This window comes from Acinonyx jubatus, chromosome A1, assembly GCF_027475565.1.
Source record: "Acinonyx jubatus isolate Ajub_Pintada_27869175 chromosome A1, VMU_Ajub_asm_v1.0, whole genome shotgun sequence".
NCBI lineage: Eukaryota > Metazoa > Chordata > Mammalia > Carnivora > Felidae > Acinonyx > Acinonyx jubatus.
This window is the reverse complement of record NC_069380.1, coordinates 14,277,748-14,294,607: the sequence shown is the minus strand read 5'-3', so window position 1 is coordinate 14,294,607 and position 16,860 is coordinate 14,277,748. Positions and strand designations below refer to the sequence as shown.

Below are 16,860 nucleotides of genomic sequence, written 5' to 3'. Positions count from 1 at the left end.
ATTTTCACGTGAAAAAAATCTGATACAATGTGGATACAGCTCCGAATTATCTTTGATAGCAATAAACAAAATGTATGGATTAGCTACACACTTGTTAGATCCATTTTGTTTGTTTTCCACTTTTGAAAAGAACTGAGCAAAGTTGTACTCATCCAGTTTTCTTACAGTTCCATAAGGTTGTAATTGCCTTGTTAAAAATGTTTGCAATAGATAAGCAAAAATATGAAAATTTTGACTTTAGTTCACTGCCTTTTGTTGGATTAAGACCTTAAGTGTAATAATACCATAATATTTTTTTTTATCTAACAATATGAGTGGCAGTGATGGGGAAAAATCTGCCTTGAAGAAAGAGGGCTTAGGATAAGAAACACATATACCTATGCAATAACCTGATCATATCTCATTATCAGAGAAAAAGATGAGAGAACAAATGTATTTTATTGTTTTGAATACAACCTTTTTTTTTCTTAAACAAAAGCCTACGTAAATGAATAACAAATCTTTGTATTTAACAATAGTTAAGTAGTACCAACTGTAAAATTACTCTGCTCCCTGGCTGTTCCTCAGTATCGTGTGTGTGTTGGTTTAATCTAATGTGTATTGTTGCATAGTATCCCCAGGCACAGTCAAGTAAAAGCTAAGGCTGTACAGAAAAGCCTACATTTTAAATGGGTCTTGTCATTAATGCTTTATTAATTGCCCCAGGCTACATAAACCCAAAGCTGGGCAAGCTATAACAATATGACACATTAAGGTCAAATCCAATTCCTGCTGTGTTTTATGGAATGGGCCAAATATTGAGCTAACAGCAGGAAAAGCAATTTATGGCCTTTTCTTTCCATCTCCAGATTATTCGATCTAAATTAGATAGGAATTTTTTGAAATAACGAAAATACCTTAACTGAATAACATAAATGAATTCTGAATCATTTTCTGTGATGCTCATGATTATTTCCTCTCGTTTCCTTTTAGGTTAGATGTGCCACATGATTTTAAAGTACGATGGAAGAAAACTCTAGTATAAAATGTCTTATATAGCCAATTACATTAAAAAATCAAGATTTCAGCACTTTTGAAATTAAATTAGTATCAACAAATAAAAGAGCCTACCTTTACATCAGAAGTATCTCTCTGACTGGTTCTCCATGACCTTGCAACCGATGAGAAGGTTCGATCTGGATGGTCAAATTTTCCATCATTTGCATTGAGGAAGAAGGTTGTGAAAGGTTCCTGAGCAAAAAGAAGAATCAGGAATTTGACCCTTCTGAACACAACTGCCCTTGTTCCACCCGAAATAAAATATGACTGTCTTTGAAACCCTCACGAGGTCGGAACAGTGCAGGGACCTGGAAAGATGCCTACATCCAGGAGTCAGGAGGTACCTGTCTGGGCCTGACTGGGCTGCTGAGGCACTTGTCACAAAATGTCAGTCCATTTTGCTTCTTGGGCTTCAGTCTTCTGACCCATAAGATGATGGAATACTAGTGCTCTATGATTTAATGATGAATGACTTTGCATTATTATTAGTTTATAACTCTGAATTTCTTTCTAATAACTAAGGCCATACATAATAAGAAAACCACTCCGGCACTGTTCACTGCACTGTGGAATTGGGTAGGGAATGGCCACCTTAGATTACCTATGAAAGTCCACTAAAGTACTGGTACAATATTACGGTCTGATGATCTTTTTTAAAATGCAAAGTTCTGCTTAAAATCCTCCATTGGCTTAGGAGAAAGTCTAAAACTATTCAGTTTGTCTTAAAAGGTCCTGAATGATCTGGAAAATTATCTTTCCTCTTCCTTTCTTCACATTCTAAGGTTGTGCCACATTGCTCTCACTTCCTGTCCCTTGTAGGTGATGTTTCCTCTGCCTGGTACCAATTTATTCCTTTCCCTCACCATCCTTACTTGACTAAGTTCTTTCTATCCTTTATGTCTCAGCCAAGATGTCATTTTCTCCTGACTTTCCTTGATTTGCCAAGATCTCCAGTATGAAAATACAGGTTGTATGAATATAGGTTGTATGAAAATATACAACCTATATTTTCTAAATACATCACTGGAACACTTGTCACACTATTTTTAAGTGATTTGTAACTTGTCTATCACCCCCTCCCCCACATGAACAGATTCCATATCTGTCATGTTCACTGTTTTATCTCCAACACTTAGAACAATTCCTGGTACATAGAAGTTGCTCAATGTATAACCTGGCAAAGAAATGAATGAAATAAAATTAAGTGCAAATAAGACTAGATAAACTCGAGTCCTTTTGGTATTGTGTCATTATTACCTCACAAAAACAGCGTCTGCCACCCAGTACATGTTCCCATGGCAGAAAACCTAGGGATAACTATCCACAGTCCTAATCATTTAATTGTAATGTTTTTTTGTGTGTAGTTTTTGTGTTGGGAGAAAGCCATTATTTCTGATGTCATTAAATTTGTTTCTGAAATTTATTTTTTTTATTTTATCTTAATGTTTATTTGTTTTTGAGAGACAGAGGGAGACAGAGCATGAGCATGGGAGGGGCAGAGAGAGAGGGAGACACAGAATCCGAAGCAGGCCCCAGGCTCTGAGCTGTCAGCACAGACCCTGACGTGGGGCCCGAACCCACGCACCGTGAGATCATGACCTGAGCCAAAGTCAGACGCTTAACCGTCTGAGCCACCCAGGCACCCATTTCTGAATTTTAAAAGATTAAATGACATTCATTCTTACCAAGGCTTTCTTAGTTTTAACTACAGGTATAACACAGATAAATATACATTTCTTTTTCTGTGGTTTGATTCTTTCTTAAGTATAGGAGGAATGACATATCACCCCTAGGTTCAATAATGCTAAGAAACCTCCACAACATTTTCCTAAATGGTTATTTTTCTTTAACATATAATCCCTCTTAATTCTTGTATGTCTACAAAGCATGACTTTGCCCCTTTGAACGTCTCTTGTTGCCGTTAGCTGTAAGGCAACAGCTACAAACACTCATTGTCCTCAGCCTCCTCCTGAAATTTAGTGTGGCTAGATGTCATCAGTGTTATAAGTTTGTAAATATCAGCAATATTTTATGTTCAGTATTGGATGATAGAAAAGTATGATCAAAGATATTGGATGAAGAACGATATAACAATAAATAGAGGAAGGTATTACTGATTCACCTGTAAATCAGATAGGCATGCAGGAAGTCCATATTGCTGTTTAAGATTTTAAGTGACATGAAAGACAAATTGATGTCACTGAAATTAAGTTAGGAAGAAAAATTTTTTGAGATGACCTTCACTAATTAATTTGCTTTGTAGATTTTTAACTCACTATTAAACATTAGGTAATTAATGTGGTGTAGCTTATCACTAAATTACATTAATTAAAGTAGGGATCAAAACAAGTCTAGAAGTAGCAATGGTAAACGGAATGAAAAATGACAGGTCTAAATCTGAATCTTGGTGGAACACACCATTTCCTTCTTTTAGGCAAGTTATTTAACCTTACGTAGCAATGTTAAATAACTATGCTTCGGTTCCTTCATCTGTGTTAATTGGGAAGGACAACACCTTGGGGATAATTATGGGAATTAAATACAATGAGCTAATATTGGGAAAGCTTGGAGTGGCTCACCTGACACAGAGTTATAAAAATGACAACAGCTTTATGCACCGTGTCGAGTATTCACTGCTGGGCCTCATACCAGTTCACCAGACAACCTGACCAGACTCTTAGTGCCTTAGGTCTCATTCATCTCTGCATCCTTAGCACCAAGTATTGTGCTTGGCTCATGGTTTGTGTTTCATAAATCTTTCTTCAGGGGCACCTGGATGGTTCAAGCGTCAGGCTGTTGATCACGGCTCAGGTCATGATCTCTCGGTTCATGGGATGGAGCCCCACTTTGGGCTCCTGCTGACAGTGTGGAGCCTGCTTGGGATTCTCGGTCTCCCTCTCTCTCTCTGCCCTTCCCCTGCTCTCTTTCTCTGTATCTCTCAAAATATAAATAGGGGCACCCAAGTGACTTAGTCGGTTGAGCGTCCAACTTTGGCTTAGGTCATGGTCTCACCGTTTGTGGGTTCGAGTCCCTCATCAGGCTCTCTGCTGTCAGTGCAGAGCCTGCTTGGGATCCTCTGTCCCCCTCTCTCTCTACCCTTCCTCTGCTTGCTTGCTCTCTCTCAGAAATAAATATAAAAAAAAAGATTATAAAAAAAGTAACTTCAGAATCCACTTCTTCATTATTCTAGGATGCCAATGTAAGGTGCTTTTATTTTTTTGTTTTTCTCTGTGGGTCATAGGCAGGGATTAATTTACAGGGATGGGACTCGTCTCTACAATTTTTAACCTATTACACTGAAGTGAGCGAAGACCCATTCATATGTGCAAAACCTTACTTTTCATCATCAGCCACTAAAAGCTGATCTCTATCCTGACATAAATGATAAAGTCCTTCCTGGTTTTCAAACCTTAACAAAGGTATGTCAAGAATAGCCCAGATGGGCATAGCAAAAAGAAACATGAAATTAGAGAATTACTTTTGTTTCTGGTCATGAAGTCTATGAAACTCGTGGCACCCAAAAGCGGAGAATACTGAATGCCACATTCCACAGTTTTAAGTAGCTTTTAAAAAGATCTGATTAACAACTGTTTTAGGGTCACATAGTACATTACTGACAAATATTGTCATTATTCCTGAAGGCCTCCAGCTGCAACAGTGGTCGAGTACGAATAGAAATTGATAACCTATTTGTTTCTAAGTGAGTATTGATCTTTCAAGCTCTGATTACCGTGGAGATTACCTTTTCCCATGTGTTTCCTTATTATGTTCAAGGCACAGTGGAAGGCTTTTCTTTTTCCATTTAGGCTAACATAGAGGATTAAGTGGTATATGAAGCTTAAGAAACTTTTATATTTTTTCACCTAATATGCTGATTTGACCATTTTCTACATATACATTACCACAGTAGATGATTTATCATTATACTAGAAAAGCTTTCTGTTTGCAAGATGTACAAATGAATAAATATTAAGTAGAAATTTCAGAAATTAAAATGCTGGCATTTCTTGGGCTTTACAAACTTCCTGTTAGGTCCTGCAATACTAATGGTTGATAGCATTCCTCCTTCTCCTAACTACATCTACCCTAAGATCACTTCCTATCTTCCAACACTGCTTTAGTACTAGAAAACCAAACTAGCTAGGCCTGAGCTGGGTAATACCTGTCCCACTGAATTTTATCATCACTTTTATCCCCTGCAAAGATACTACTAACAACCCTTCTTGCTTTTCAATGATTACAGATTGATCAATTCCATACTGGGCAATCTAACTCTGTTCCCCTGTTTCTCTTCTCTTCACTCAACCCCTTTATTTTCTGTCTTCTATAATATTTGCTCCATAATCTCGTAAGTCTTTTCTTAAGTCCCTCTCCCCTGTACCTGCCTTCTTTTCCTTCCTTTCATTTCAAGCAAATCCCATTCATGGGTAATGGGCAGGGTTTGGTACATAACTATACCAAAGAAGAGGTGTATATCTTGAAGTGACACGAAGCATAATAAAGATCAAAGGGAAGGGAAATAAGAGCTGAGCACCCTTCTGTCCTCAGCACTGTATTATCTCAGTTAATTCAGTCCTCATGATTATCCTTCAGAGTAGGTATAATGGTTCCCATTTTACATTTGAGAAATTCAGCATTACATTCTAGGAAATGGAGGAACCGTTATTTGTATTGTGCATTGTTTACAAGTTTATTTTCTCACATTGCTTTCAAATGAATCTAGATGTATCTTTTAGAATCTTCAAAAAGACTCTTGTAACTAACCTACATACTTATTATAAATCAGGTGTTTGATTAAAAATTCCAAATCTTTATGGAGCTTCCTCAAAAAGTTATTAATAGAACTATAATATGACCCAACTATGCTATTTCTGGGTATTTGTCTAAAGAATACAAAGAGACCAATTTGCAAAGATACATGTACTCATATGTTCATCGTAGTATTATAATTTACAATACTGAAGACATGGAAACTACTTAAGTGTCCATTGACAGATGAGTGCATAAGGAAGTTGAGGTACATTTACACAGTAGACTACTACTCAGCTCTAAAAATGAATGAAATCTTGCCCTTTGTAATAATATGGATAGACCTTGAGTGTATTACACGCCAAGCAAAGTAAATCAGATAAGGAAGGACAAAGATTTCACTCATATGGAACCTACAAGCAAAACAAATGAACACACGAAATAAAACAAAAACAAATTCGTAGATACAAAGAACAGACTAGTGGTTCCCAGTGGGGAAAGGGTTTGGGTGGTGGGTGAAATGGGTGAAGAGGGTCAACTGTGTGGTGGTGGATGGTAACTAGACTATGTAGGGAATACAGATGTCAAATCATAAAGGTGTATGCCTGAAACTTACATAACAATATATTCAGTAGCATTATCTTTTGGTTTTAATTACAATACCTGCAAAAGTGTTTCCACTATTTCTTCACTAGAAAGGTACACTTTTAAAGATATAGTATGGTGTGAACAGGCTCTTGGGTAGGCTTTCCAAAAAAAACCATAATTTATTTTTAAAAGTCCCAAATTCCAAACAACTAATTTATAAGTGAACTTTTTTTGCACAACCTATTTAACTTCCTTAAAGATTATGATTAAATATTAGACAAATGAGATTTGAATATGTAGGTGGAATATAGTGAATTTGGAAGGTGAATAGGTTACTGAGGGATGTAAAGGTCAGAGAGTAAGACTTAATTACTTTTGTGTATATGTTATACACTACATGTTCAGGGTAAGATTTAAAGTAAAAACATTCCAAGTTAAGTGTGCCTTTTATGCTGGTTAGTATCTGGGGAAACTCCAAACTCCACCATAATAGTTAATTCATCATTTGCCCAATGGCTGCTATCAAGGAATAAGCTTTACAGAGTCTGGTAATTCAGACAAGTGACTTCACTGTTAGTTTGTCTAAAATAATATTTTAAATTTAAAGTAATGAGATATGTAGTTGATTAGCATCTTAAAGCAGTTATTATCATTGTTGTACTCAATAAACTGATTGAAACAAATAATGAGTTTAATGACTTTGGGTCCAAAAGACTTGAAAGGTAAAGGGCAAATACTTTCACCTGTGTTTTGTTTTTTTGAACAAAGTCTTAGCGACATGAATCTTAATGCATTTTCTACTTCTTAAACTCCATGGGATAGGAGTGAGGAAACCACAATTCCCTGGGCCATTAGGTTAAACACTTACTAAGCTATTAGACCAGGATACCTCTATTTATAACAGCGTGACATAAGATGTGTCAGCTAAATGAGTCCCCATAAAAGGAGTCCTATAGATCTGTTCTGTCCAATACAGTAGGTACTTGCAACATGTGACTCCTGAGTACCTGAACTATGGCTAGTTCAAACTGAATGTGCTCTAAATATAAAAGACATTCTGGATTTCAAAGACTTAGTAGCCCCCAAAAGTAAAATATATCATTAAAAATTTTTATGTTGGTTAAGTGTTGAAAGTATAACACTTTGAATATACTGGGTTAACAAATATGTTTGTTAAAATTAATTTCACCTATTTCTTTTTACTCTTAAATGTGGCTACTAAAAATTTCAAATTACATCAGTGACTTGCATTCTATTTCCATGGTGCAGCACTATTATAGGTAATACTAGAAGAGGATGTGTAGAATGAATGTGCATAGAATTTCTGCTATACTCTTGTACAGATTCAAATTTGTACTCCATTTCACTGGAATAATAAATCAATTCAAGGATGAATTATCATTTATGTCTTGAGGAAGTATTTAGCTTTATTAGAGATACAAGATTGTTAACTTAAACCAAGCTGTTGATAGCAAGTATTTTTACAGATTCACACAAATAAGTCTTCTAAATCTGGCTTCAGTCTAATTTGATCACACAGAAACCACCAAATACCAATTTATATATTTCAAAATAATATCACATATATAATCTCAATTAAATCTCAAACAACCCAGTTGAAATGTTCTTTCTGAAATGATTCCTGATTTTTTTTTTTATCACCAAAATACCTGAGAAAGGTGTCTTACTCTCCTTATCGTGGTGGCTCACTACAGCAATGACTGTCCCTGATGGAACCCAAGGTGATATGAAAAGACCTCCCAGGATGAATATCTCTGGTTTCACTGCTTTCTAAAAACTTCCTTTTCTAACAGTTTTGGAAGTCCCTTTGAGAATGAACTCTATGAAGCCAAATACACAGGAGGTATATCTCAAGGGTTGCTTAAGCCCCAGTATCCCTTTTCTTGCTCTGTAGAGTGAATTCTAAGCAGCAAATATAACTTTAACTTTACTGACACACTTTTTCTCTAGGTTTTTTTTTTAACCCCTTTGCTGATATTTTTATTATAACATTTGTAACATGCACTGCTAATCAGTAATTTCCCACTGGTGGTGGTAATGACTGAGAATTTGGTTTCATGGTCTCACCATTTGGTGATCAGAGAATTTATTAGCCTTTTTGTTTTCCGGTCTGCCGATTTGTGAGCCCAAATCAAATAAGAACATATTTTATGTCCCTTGTAAAGGACACCAGCTCCTTGAAATCTTGACTGGTAATTTTTTGTGTTTCTGTGTTTTGTTTTGACCTGTGGCTGACATTACAGGATAGAAGCTATAAGTCCTCAATATATTTGTGTGTCTGTAATTCAGAAAAGCCTTTAACTCTTGTGTGAGTGTGAAGTATTTCCCTACATCTGGAGTGTATTAAAAAATTATTACAACCCATAAACCAAGGTACTCTGTTCTGATTGGTTTATAGGGGTAAATGGGCACCTATTTAAATCTCACATTCCTCAAAAATTAACAGAAAATAAAGAAATAGAAATTGTTATTCTTTAAAAGTGCTAGAGTTAAAAAATATTTCTTAAGAAACCGTTGGCTCAGGAAAAAAAAAAGAAACAGCTCAGAAACATTTTTATAAAAGAATCTGAGTTCATGTAATTAAGGTAAATCTTTAGAAAATTAGACAATACCTTTGGGCTAAAAAAAGTTTTATGTATTTTTCTTCAGTTTATAATTCCAGAGTTTATTTTTTTTAATTTTTTTTAACGTTTATTTATTTTTGAGACAGAGACAGAGACAGAGACAGAGAGAGACAGAGAGCATGAACGGGGGAGGGGCAGAGAGAGAGGGAGACACAGAATCGGAAGCAGGCTCCAGGCTCTGAGCCGTCAGCCCAGAGCCCGACGCGGGGCTCGAACTCACGGACCGCGAGATCGTGACCTGAGCTGAAGTCGGCCGCTTAACCGAGTGAGCCACCCACGCGCCCCCAGAGTTTATTTTTAAAATAAGATTTGGGTTTATTTTCTCATAGGTTAGTTAAACTTAACTTTTTAAAACTACTCATACTGCTTTAAGATTATAAAAAATATAAAATTTGTGTTAAGTTAAACTGGGTCATAATTCTGACAACTCTTTTTTTGTGATAAGAGTAATTACAGCATATTACCTATCAGTGAACTTAAAAGATACTCATACTATATTTGTGGTGAGTTCAATTTGTCCCCATAACAGAGAGAATGTTTGAGAAAGACCTTCCAACTAAAGCTGCCATTTAGGCAGAGAAAAAAAAAATCTTTGAAAATAGAAGATGCGGTTCCAGGTACACACATTTTCATGTAGGCTCCTTTACTGATGTGCTTCTGAGGCAAATCTCTCCCATGAAAAAGAGTGGTCTGAGCTATATTTTGGTAAGGAGAGAAGACATTGTTGACTATATTGATTTACAGATTTGGGTTAGCATTCCATAATACTCCTTGGTTGCTTATAGTAAAAAAAAAAAAAAGGGGGGGGGGCGCCTGGATGTCTCAGTCAGTTAAGCGTCTGACTTCGGCCCAGGTCATGATCTCACAGTCCATGAGTTCAAGCCTCGCGTCAGGCTCTGTGCTGACAGCTTAGAGCCTGGAGCCATTCTGTGTCTCCCTCTCTCTCTGCCCCTCCCCAGCTCATGCTTGCACTCTATCTTTGTCAAAAATAAACAAACTTAAAAAAATGAAAAAAAAAATCAGACCATCTGACTCCAGTAACTGCTCTTAACTAGACGGGATTGAAGAAGGCAAGACGAAAGGCAAGAAGATTTGTTAAGGGCTTCTGCAGTAATCTAGATGAGAAATAATGGGAACTTAAACTAAGGAAATGCCAGGGTTAATAGATAAAGGAGACTGCGGAGATATTTAGCTGATAGAACCTATCTGATGTGATATCTGATTGGATGTAGCAGGCTGCCAAAACAGAGATAATATCTAGATCATGTTAACTCTGTGAGCGATCACATCATTTATTTAGGTTGGAAATACAGGAAGAACCACAACAGGTTTGTGAGGAGATGAGAAATTCACTTTTGGAAATGGTGTTTATGGTATTATGAGATGTTCAGGTAGAAATATCCAGTAGGCACTTGAAAATAAAGGTTGGGAGCCCAAGAGAAATGCTTGCAATGAAGACAGAAGCTGGAAGTCGTTAGCTTATAACTGAATGGCATAGCCCGGATAAAGTATACAGAAAATTCCTGGGGACCAGAAACACTGAGAAAAAAAATACCTGAGCATGAGACTGGGAAGGGCAGTTAGGATGGTAGGAGATAAACCAGGAGAGGATATTGTCTAAGGAACCATGGAAGGGAAGACTTTCAAGAAGAAGAAAGTGAACAATGATGCCAAATGCTTCATTCAGATAGATCACAGATAGATCTCTGAGATGGGAACCATAACTTGTGACTTCTGCAACAACAATTCAGTGAAGTGATGGGTGTGGAAGCTGAATAGCCAGGTTAAAGACTGAATGAGATGTGATGAGCAGAGATGAGCCTAGCACAATGCAGTTTAGTGGAGGCTGTGTTTACATGTGACTATGCAGGGAGAGAACGTAACTCCAAGGTTGGTGGGGATGGCAAGGAAGCTTGCATGGATGTGCATACGTGTGCATGCATGTTACGTATGTATGTGTATGTGTGCGTGTCTATGTGTGTATGTATTTGAAAGATCAGAGAGACCTTAATGAGTTAGGAGAAATAAAAAAATAACAGAAAGAAGACTTTCAAACATTTAAAAATTGTTCTTGAGGTATACTGTCCAAGAAGCAAGACTGAGAGGGCCAGGGGAGACTGCCAGCTTGCGACTTTCAGTGGACAAAGGAAACAGTGGATATTAAGGATGCACTCCAGGAGTCTGGTTCCTTTTATAACTGGTTTAGGCTTAAGAAGCTCACAATAATCTATCTTCCTAACCTGATTTTGCAAATGAGAAAACTTATTTTCAAAAAGGATTCAGGTCTTGTTAGAGTTTGAAATCTCTCATTTCTACTTCACTGGTCTCTAACCTTTGTTTAAAACAAATAACAAGTATAGTAATTTAATGAAGATACTCACAATTCGAACAAGCCAGGATAAGGTAGATGTTGCTGTTGAGTAATGTGTATTATAATGGTAGGGGGGGCTTTGATCATCTTCCCATGTCTCATAACGTTCTGCATAAAACACAGCTCTCTTTGGGTTCAAAGCACCGATTGGCTATACAAAGAGAAAAGAAGACTTTCACGTAATACAGTCATATTAAACATTCTATATTATAACCATTTATCCTGAAAGTATTTACCATCCATTCATTTAACCGTAGAGCATAAAAAAATTATTTTGTATTATGTTTCATCAAATTTGATTTTTATATTGATTACTTGCTAAAAATCTCTCAGGAGGATGACTTACATGTGCACAGTTTCTGGATTTACAAAAAGTTTCAGCAAACTGGATTACTAGGAACAATCCAGTTTAAACTATCAAGGCAAAACCAATACTTTTAATGTCATTTTCCTGCCTCCGCAACAATAATCATAATAAAAGTCTAGCTTGATCATAGGAAATCCAATGAGGAGAAAGTGAGGAAGTTGACCATGTGATAACCATATTAGAGAAAACCTTATCTTACTAGAGGGCCACCCAGATTGTGAAAGATAATAATGACCCATAAGGAAACCCTGTTGGAATGCTAGTTCCATTCTGTTACTATACAAATGAATCATGTATTCTTTTTATTAAGTGAAAGTACAAACCTAAGGCTGATGAAAATAATCCAGACAATTCAGATTCCCTAGAAAGCATTTTGTAAGGTCACTAAGACCTTTCCTATCAGTACCACCACACTCCCAATTATGATGTTAATCCCTATAGTGAAGCTCAGAATCCTAAGCATTATACACACACACACACACACACACACACACACACACTCACACACATATATATTTTTTCAACAAAGCATGTGTTAATTGGACCATTGTCTCCAACTTCTTGGCACACATAATCATTAAGAATTTCTAGCATATAGTCTTCATGATTTCAAGGAACAAATTGTTTTAGCTTCAGCTTTTGTCTGATTTTGGTTTATGGGACATGGAGTCCATTCTCATGATAGATAATAGCTGCATTATTTTGTTTTAGGATGCATACTATATATATATATATATATATATATATATATATATATATATATGGAGAGAGAGAGAGAGAGAGAGAGAGAGAGAGAAGAAAAGATAAATACTAAGTATAATATAGAACTCCTTTATTCAAAATTTAATATTACTAGTTAACTATGAAGTTCCCCCCAGGGCTTAATTTTAACAAGATAAGTAGTAGAAAATTAGTGTTTCAATGGGACAAATGGTGTTACACAAGAGAGAAAGATTCATTTATGAATTGCTTGTAAGCTTTTTCTTTGGGTCCCAGGGGACTAATTCAAATAACACAATGATGTCAGCAGTTAAAAGTCTGTTAGAATTTCTATAATAAATTCTTACTTGCAATGGCTCTTATCTTTAACATTAAAATTATCTGTAAACTATGTTCATTTTTCTTTAACCTAATTATAACTTAAAGACTAAAAAACTTATTAAACATTTTTTTTTAAACTTTGGTTTAACTTAATTATTCAAAAAATATTAAGAACTTTTGTTTTAATATGTTTCTAAATGTTCGAAGGCTTAAATTTTCTTTGCTAAATTTCACTGTTCATCTCTCAAATCTTTTTACATAGAAATAAAAAGGCTATGTCATTTCATTAAATGTCATATAAAATATTAATAATCTTTAAAACAAATGTGTCATTAATGTTTTGGTAAAAGGGTAATGACTACAGTAGAATGAATGTGAGCTGTAATGGAATTGACATCCTTTTTCTTTTAAGATGGCCAACATATTTTATACTTTCCTAGAGTTACAGACGTCTGTTTTTCTAACTCAGTATTAAAAGTCTATTTTTTCAAAGCATTTAAAATGTTTAATACCTTGTTCTGTCTTGAATATGTTAATGGATCTTTCACACGCATAAAATGTCTGCACGATCTGTATAGATTGCCATTATTTGAGATTGTTGGTTCTGTAAGACCTCACAAAACCTTCTTGAAAAAGGTAAAAGTCCTTCCTCTAATATTTTCCAGCCTTCTCCTCAACTACTGAAAAAGGGATAAAATAAATATTTACACTTTTAAGTTTACTCAAGTTTCATCCAATGTCATTTTATTGGAATGTTTTAAAGACTAATATTTTGTAGGAAACAGTTGCACAGTATTAAAGTATGTATATGCCTCCCTTAGTAACTTCTTAAAATACGTTTCCAAGTTTGAATTTTTATCTAACACATTTAGGAATGAATTTTATAAAACAAAATGTATATGATGTAATTTGTTCTTGTTATTTATCTATAATTTTGTTCTAATAATCAATTAGCAATAAATCATGTAAAGGAAAAATGCTTCAAAATGTCTGAGAAATGAAAATTTCATCACAGATGACATATTTTCTTATGGGATCCAAACATATAGTGTGTGTGTGTGTATCTATCTATCTATCTATCTATCTATCTATCTATCTATCTATCATCTACCTGCCTATAATTACCTACTGACCCATGTATAAGTTGATATGGTGGTAAGTATGTTATCGTTTTAAAATTTGAGCAAATAATGCAATGTCAAAACCATTGGATTTAGCAAATGAATAAGGCAGGAATTCTGGTGAAAAAGTAAAACTTTACTCAATAAAATGTAAATTTTACATTTACAAGTAAATCCATTTTGTAATCTTTTCCCATTTTTACCATAATAACCATAGCAATTGTTGCCAATTTCCATTTCTCACAAACAGTAGGCTTTTAGGAACAGCCACCTCTATGCCTTTTAGGTGTTTCCATATGAACAGGTTTAACTGAAAGTTTACAACCTGCTATTAGATTTATTATGATTTTGTTCTGGTCAGTTTGTATGCCACAATTTAACCCTGTAACAGATAAAGTGTAGCAGATCGCAGTGCAAAAATGAAAAATAAAAATCCCACTTCTGCAGCACTTTATTATTATGATCCAGTTTCTCAAACTGCTACAAAGTGTACATAGCTTGTAAAACGAACTATTTTCCGTATAAAATTGGTGGAAAATTAATACATGTAACATTACATAAAACACAATTGAATTTAAAATGTTCTTTTTTTTAAGTTTATTTACTTATTTTGAGAGAGAGAGAGAGAGAGAGAGAGAGAGAGCGCGCGCGCGTAAGCACACGGGGGAGGGGCAGAGATAGAGGGAGAGAGAGAATCCCAAGGACGCTCCCACTGTCAGTGTGGAGCCAGGCGCGGGAGCTCGAACCCACCAACCATGGAGATCACGACCTGAGCCAAAATCAAGAGTTGGATGCTTAATTGATTAAGCCACCCAGGCACCCCAAAATACAACTGAATTTATCAAAGAAATGGTGTTGAGGATTTTCTCTACTCTATCACTCTATTTCCCGTTTGGATATTAAACAGAGACATTTGTCTCAGTGTTAAATACCACAAAAAGCTTTGTTTTCCTGAAAACAAAAAACAAAAAACAAACCTGTGACTTTATTATATGGAGCAAATATCCTGACAGATGCTCATGGAGATTTACGTTATTAAAGGCTCTGAGAAATAGTATTATAAAAAGAATTGATTAATTTTGTTCACACCAATGTTTGTTTGTTTGTTTTTCTTTCTTTCTTTCTTTCTTTCTTTCTTTCTTTCTTTCTTCTTTCTTTCTCTCTCTCTCTCTCTCTCTCTCTCTCTCTCTCTCTTTCTTTCTTTCTTTCAACGTAGATTGGCTTGAGGCATAGTCAATGCCATTAAAATAGATCACAAGTTTTAGGAATAAAAAAGGGTTTTAAGGAGGAATCAGAGGTCCAATTAAAGTAATATTAATAATACTGAAGTCTGGTATTTCAAAAAGAACTTGAAAATCCTCGCCATGTTCACAGTATTAGGATTCTACTTGTGTATGTAAAATATTTACGAGCTTGAGATTGCGAGTGCTCTCGGCTTGCAAATGCTAATGGTACTATATATTTGTATAAGGTATGTTTTCACATCCATTTTCTAGATTGATTTTCATAAGTTTCTGAGGTGGGCAAGGCATTCATTATGGACCCAGTTTCATGAGGAGGAAACAGGTACCAGAGCCTCTATTCTTTCCACAGCACTGCACTGCCACTTCATTGCTAAATATGAAATTCTGATCTTGGTGTCATTTTTTTCTTCTATAACTGCCTACTTAATTCCTCAACCATCACAGATCCTCAGAAATGGAATACACCCTACAGGCCTACCAGTCCAACTCTCTCACATTATAAATGAGAACAATGAAGAAAAGTCAAATCAAGATCACATTGCTAGTCAGAGGCTATCCATTTCACAGAACCAGCGGAAGCTTTGTGCTACACACAGCTGGAAGCGGGGTGGAGCCCATTGATCTGTTTGGCTCACTAACTAAGTATTGCTTTTGTTATCTCAACACTCTCAACATATCTGAGCTTCTAACATATCGAACTTACCTTGTTATCTCTCACTATAGTAACCAAGGGCTTGGGAATCCTGAGAAGAGGCTTCAAGAATTCTTGTCTTTTCATTTTGTTCAGTCATGAGCTGTCTATCATCATTCTTAAAATTCTCAGTTATGACTGACCGTATAGAAATCATACCTACAGATGCTTCTGTGCTCAAGGAAACTCCCTGCCTCTTTTCTTATCTGACCAGGGAATTTCAATGCATTCTTCCGGAAGCAGCTCAAATTTCATCTGTGAAGGCCTACAGGACACTATCTGGTAATAGGCAGGTTTATGACTTTTTTTACCCAGTAGACTAGCCCTTCAAGGCAATCGCTTTTATTCATCTCTATGTTCTGAGAACCTAATACAGTACTTGGTTCTTTTTAGGTACATAATTAATTCTGAGTGAGGGAAGACTGACTGATCTGATTATATAACATTTAAATTTCCACATGGAAACTTTAGAGAAAAATTTTAGGCAAAATCAAAAGACAAACAACAAAGTAAAAAATATTTATAGCACATATGATAAAAGGCTAGTTTCCTTAAAAAGTGAGCCCTTACAAATCAATAAGAAACTGATGAATAATCTAATTGAGTAAATGAGCAAATGAGATGAACAGGCAATTTATAGATGCAAATTTCCAATATATACAGGAAAAACAGCACCAGCTGATCCAGTATACTGGATATATACTCTCTTTCTGTTCACCATGCATTACTCTTTCTTCCTTTATGAACCACTCCTTCCCTACTCTCTGTATACCTGGTTCAGGTGGGCTGACTCCAGTACCAGATGCCCTGGGTGAGCGTGTGATCCAGACCTGTCAATCAGCATCTTCTATCCCTACGGCTACTAAGACTGGTACAGAAATGAGCCGATGATTCAACTTACTCCAATGAAATTTTGCTGAAACTATCTGGGAAAGAAGGTTTCTCTTTTTCTAGTGGGGTTACAAAGGCATCACTGCAGTAACATAAGGAAGCCTGTCTCAAAAT

At 35.8% G+C, this 16,860-nt stretch overlaps 1 protein-coding gene across 11 annotated transcripts in view; it reads right to left on the bottom strand.

The window, feature by feature from the left end:
* The window catches only part of NBEA (neurobeachin), a 676,718-nt gene that overhangs the window by 74,932 nt on the left and 584,926 nt on the right, over window positions 1-16,860 (bottom strand). For all 11 annotated transcript variants that reach the window (XM_053214308.1, XM_053214315.1, XM_053214324.1 and 8 more), the window contains 2 exons: window positions 11,402-11,542; window positions 1,111-1,230 (listed from right to left, as the gene is read on the bottom strand). In XM_053214308.1, coding sequence (XP_053070283.1) covers window positions 1,111-1,230; window positions 11,402-11,542 — 261 coding nt within the window. The remainder of the gene's footprint in view (window positions 1-1,110; window positions 1,231-11,401; window positions 11,543-16,860) is intronic.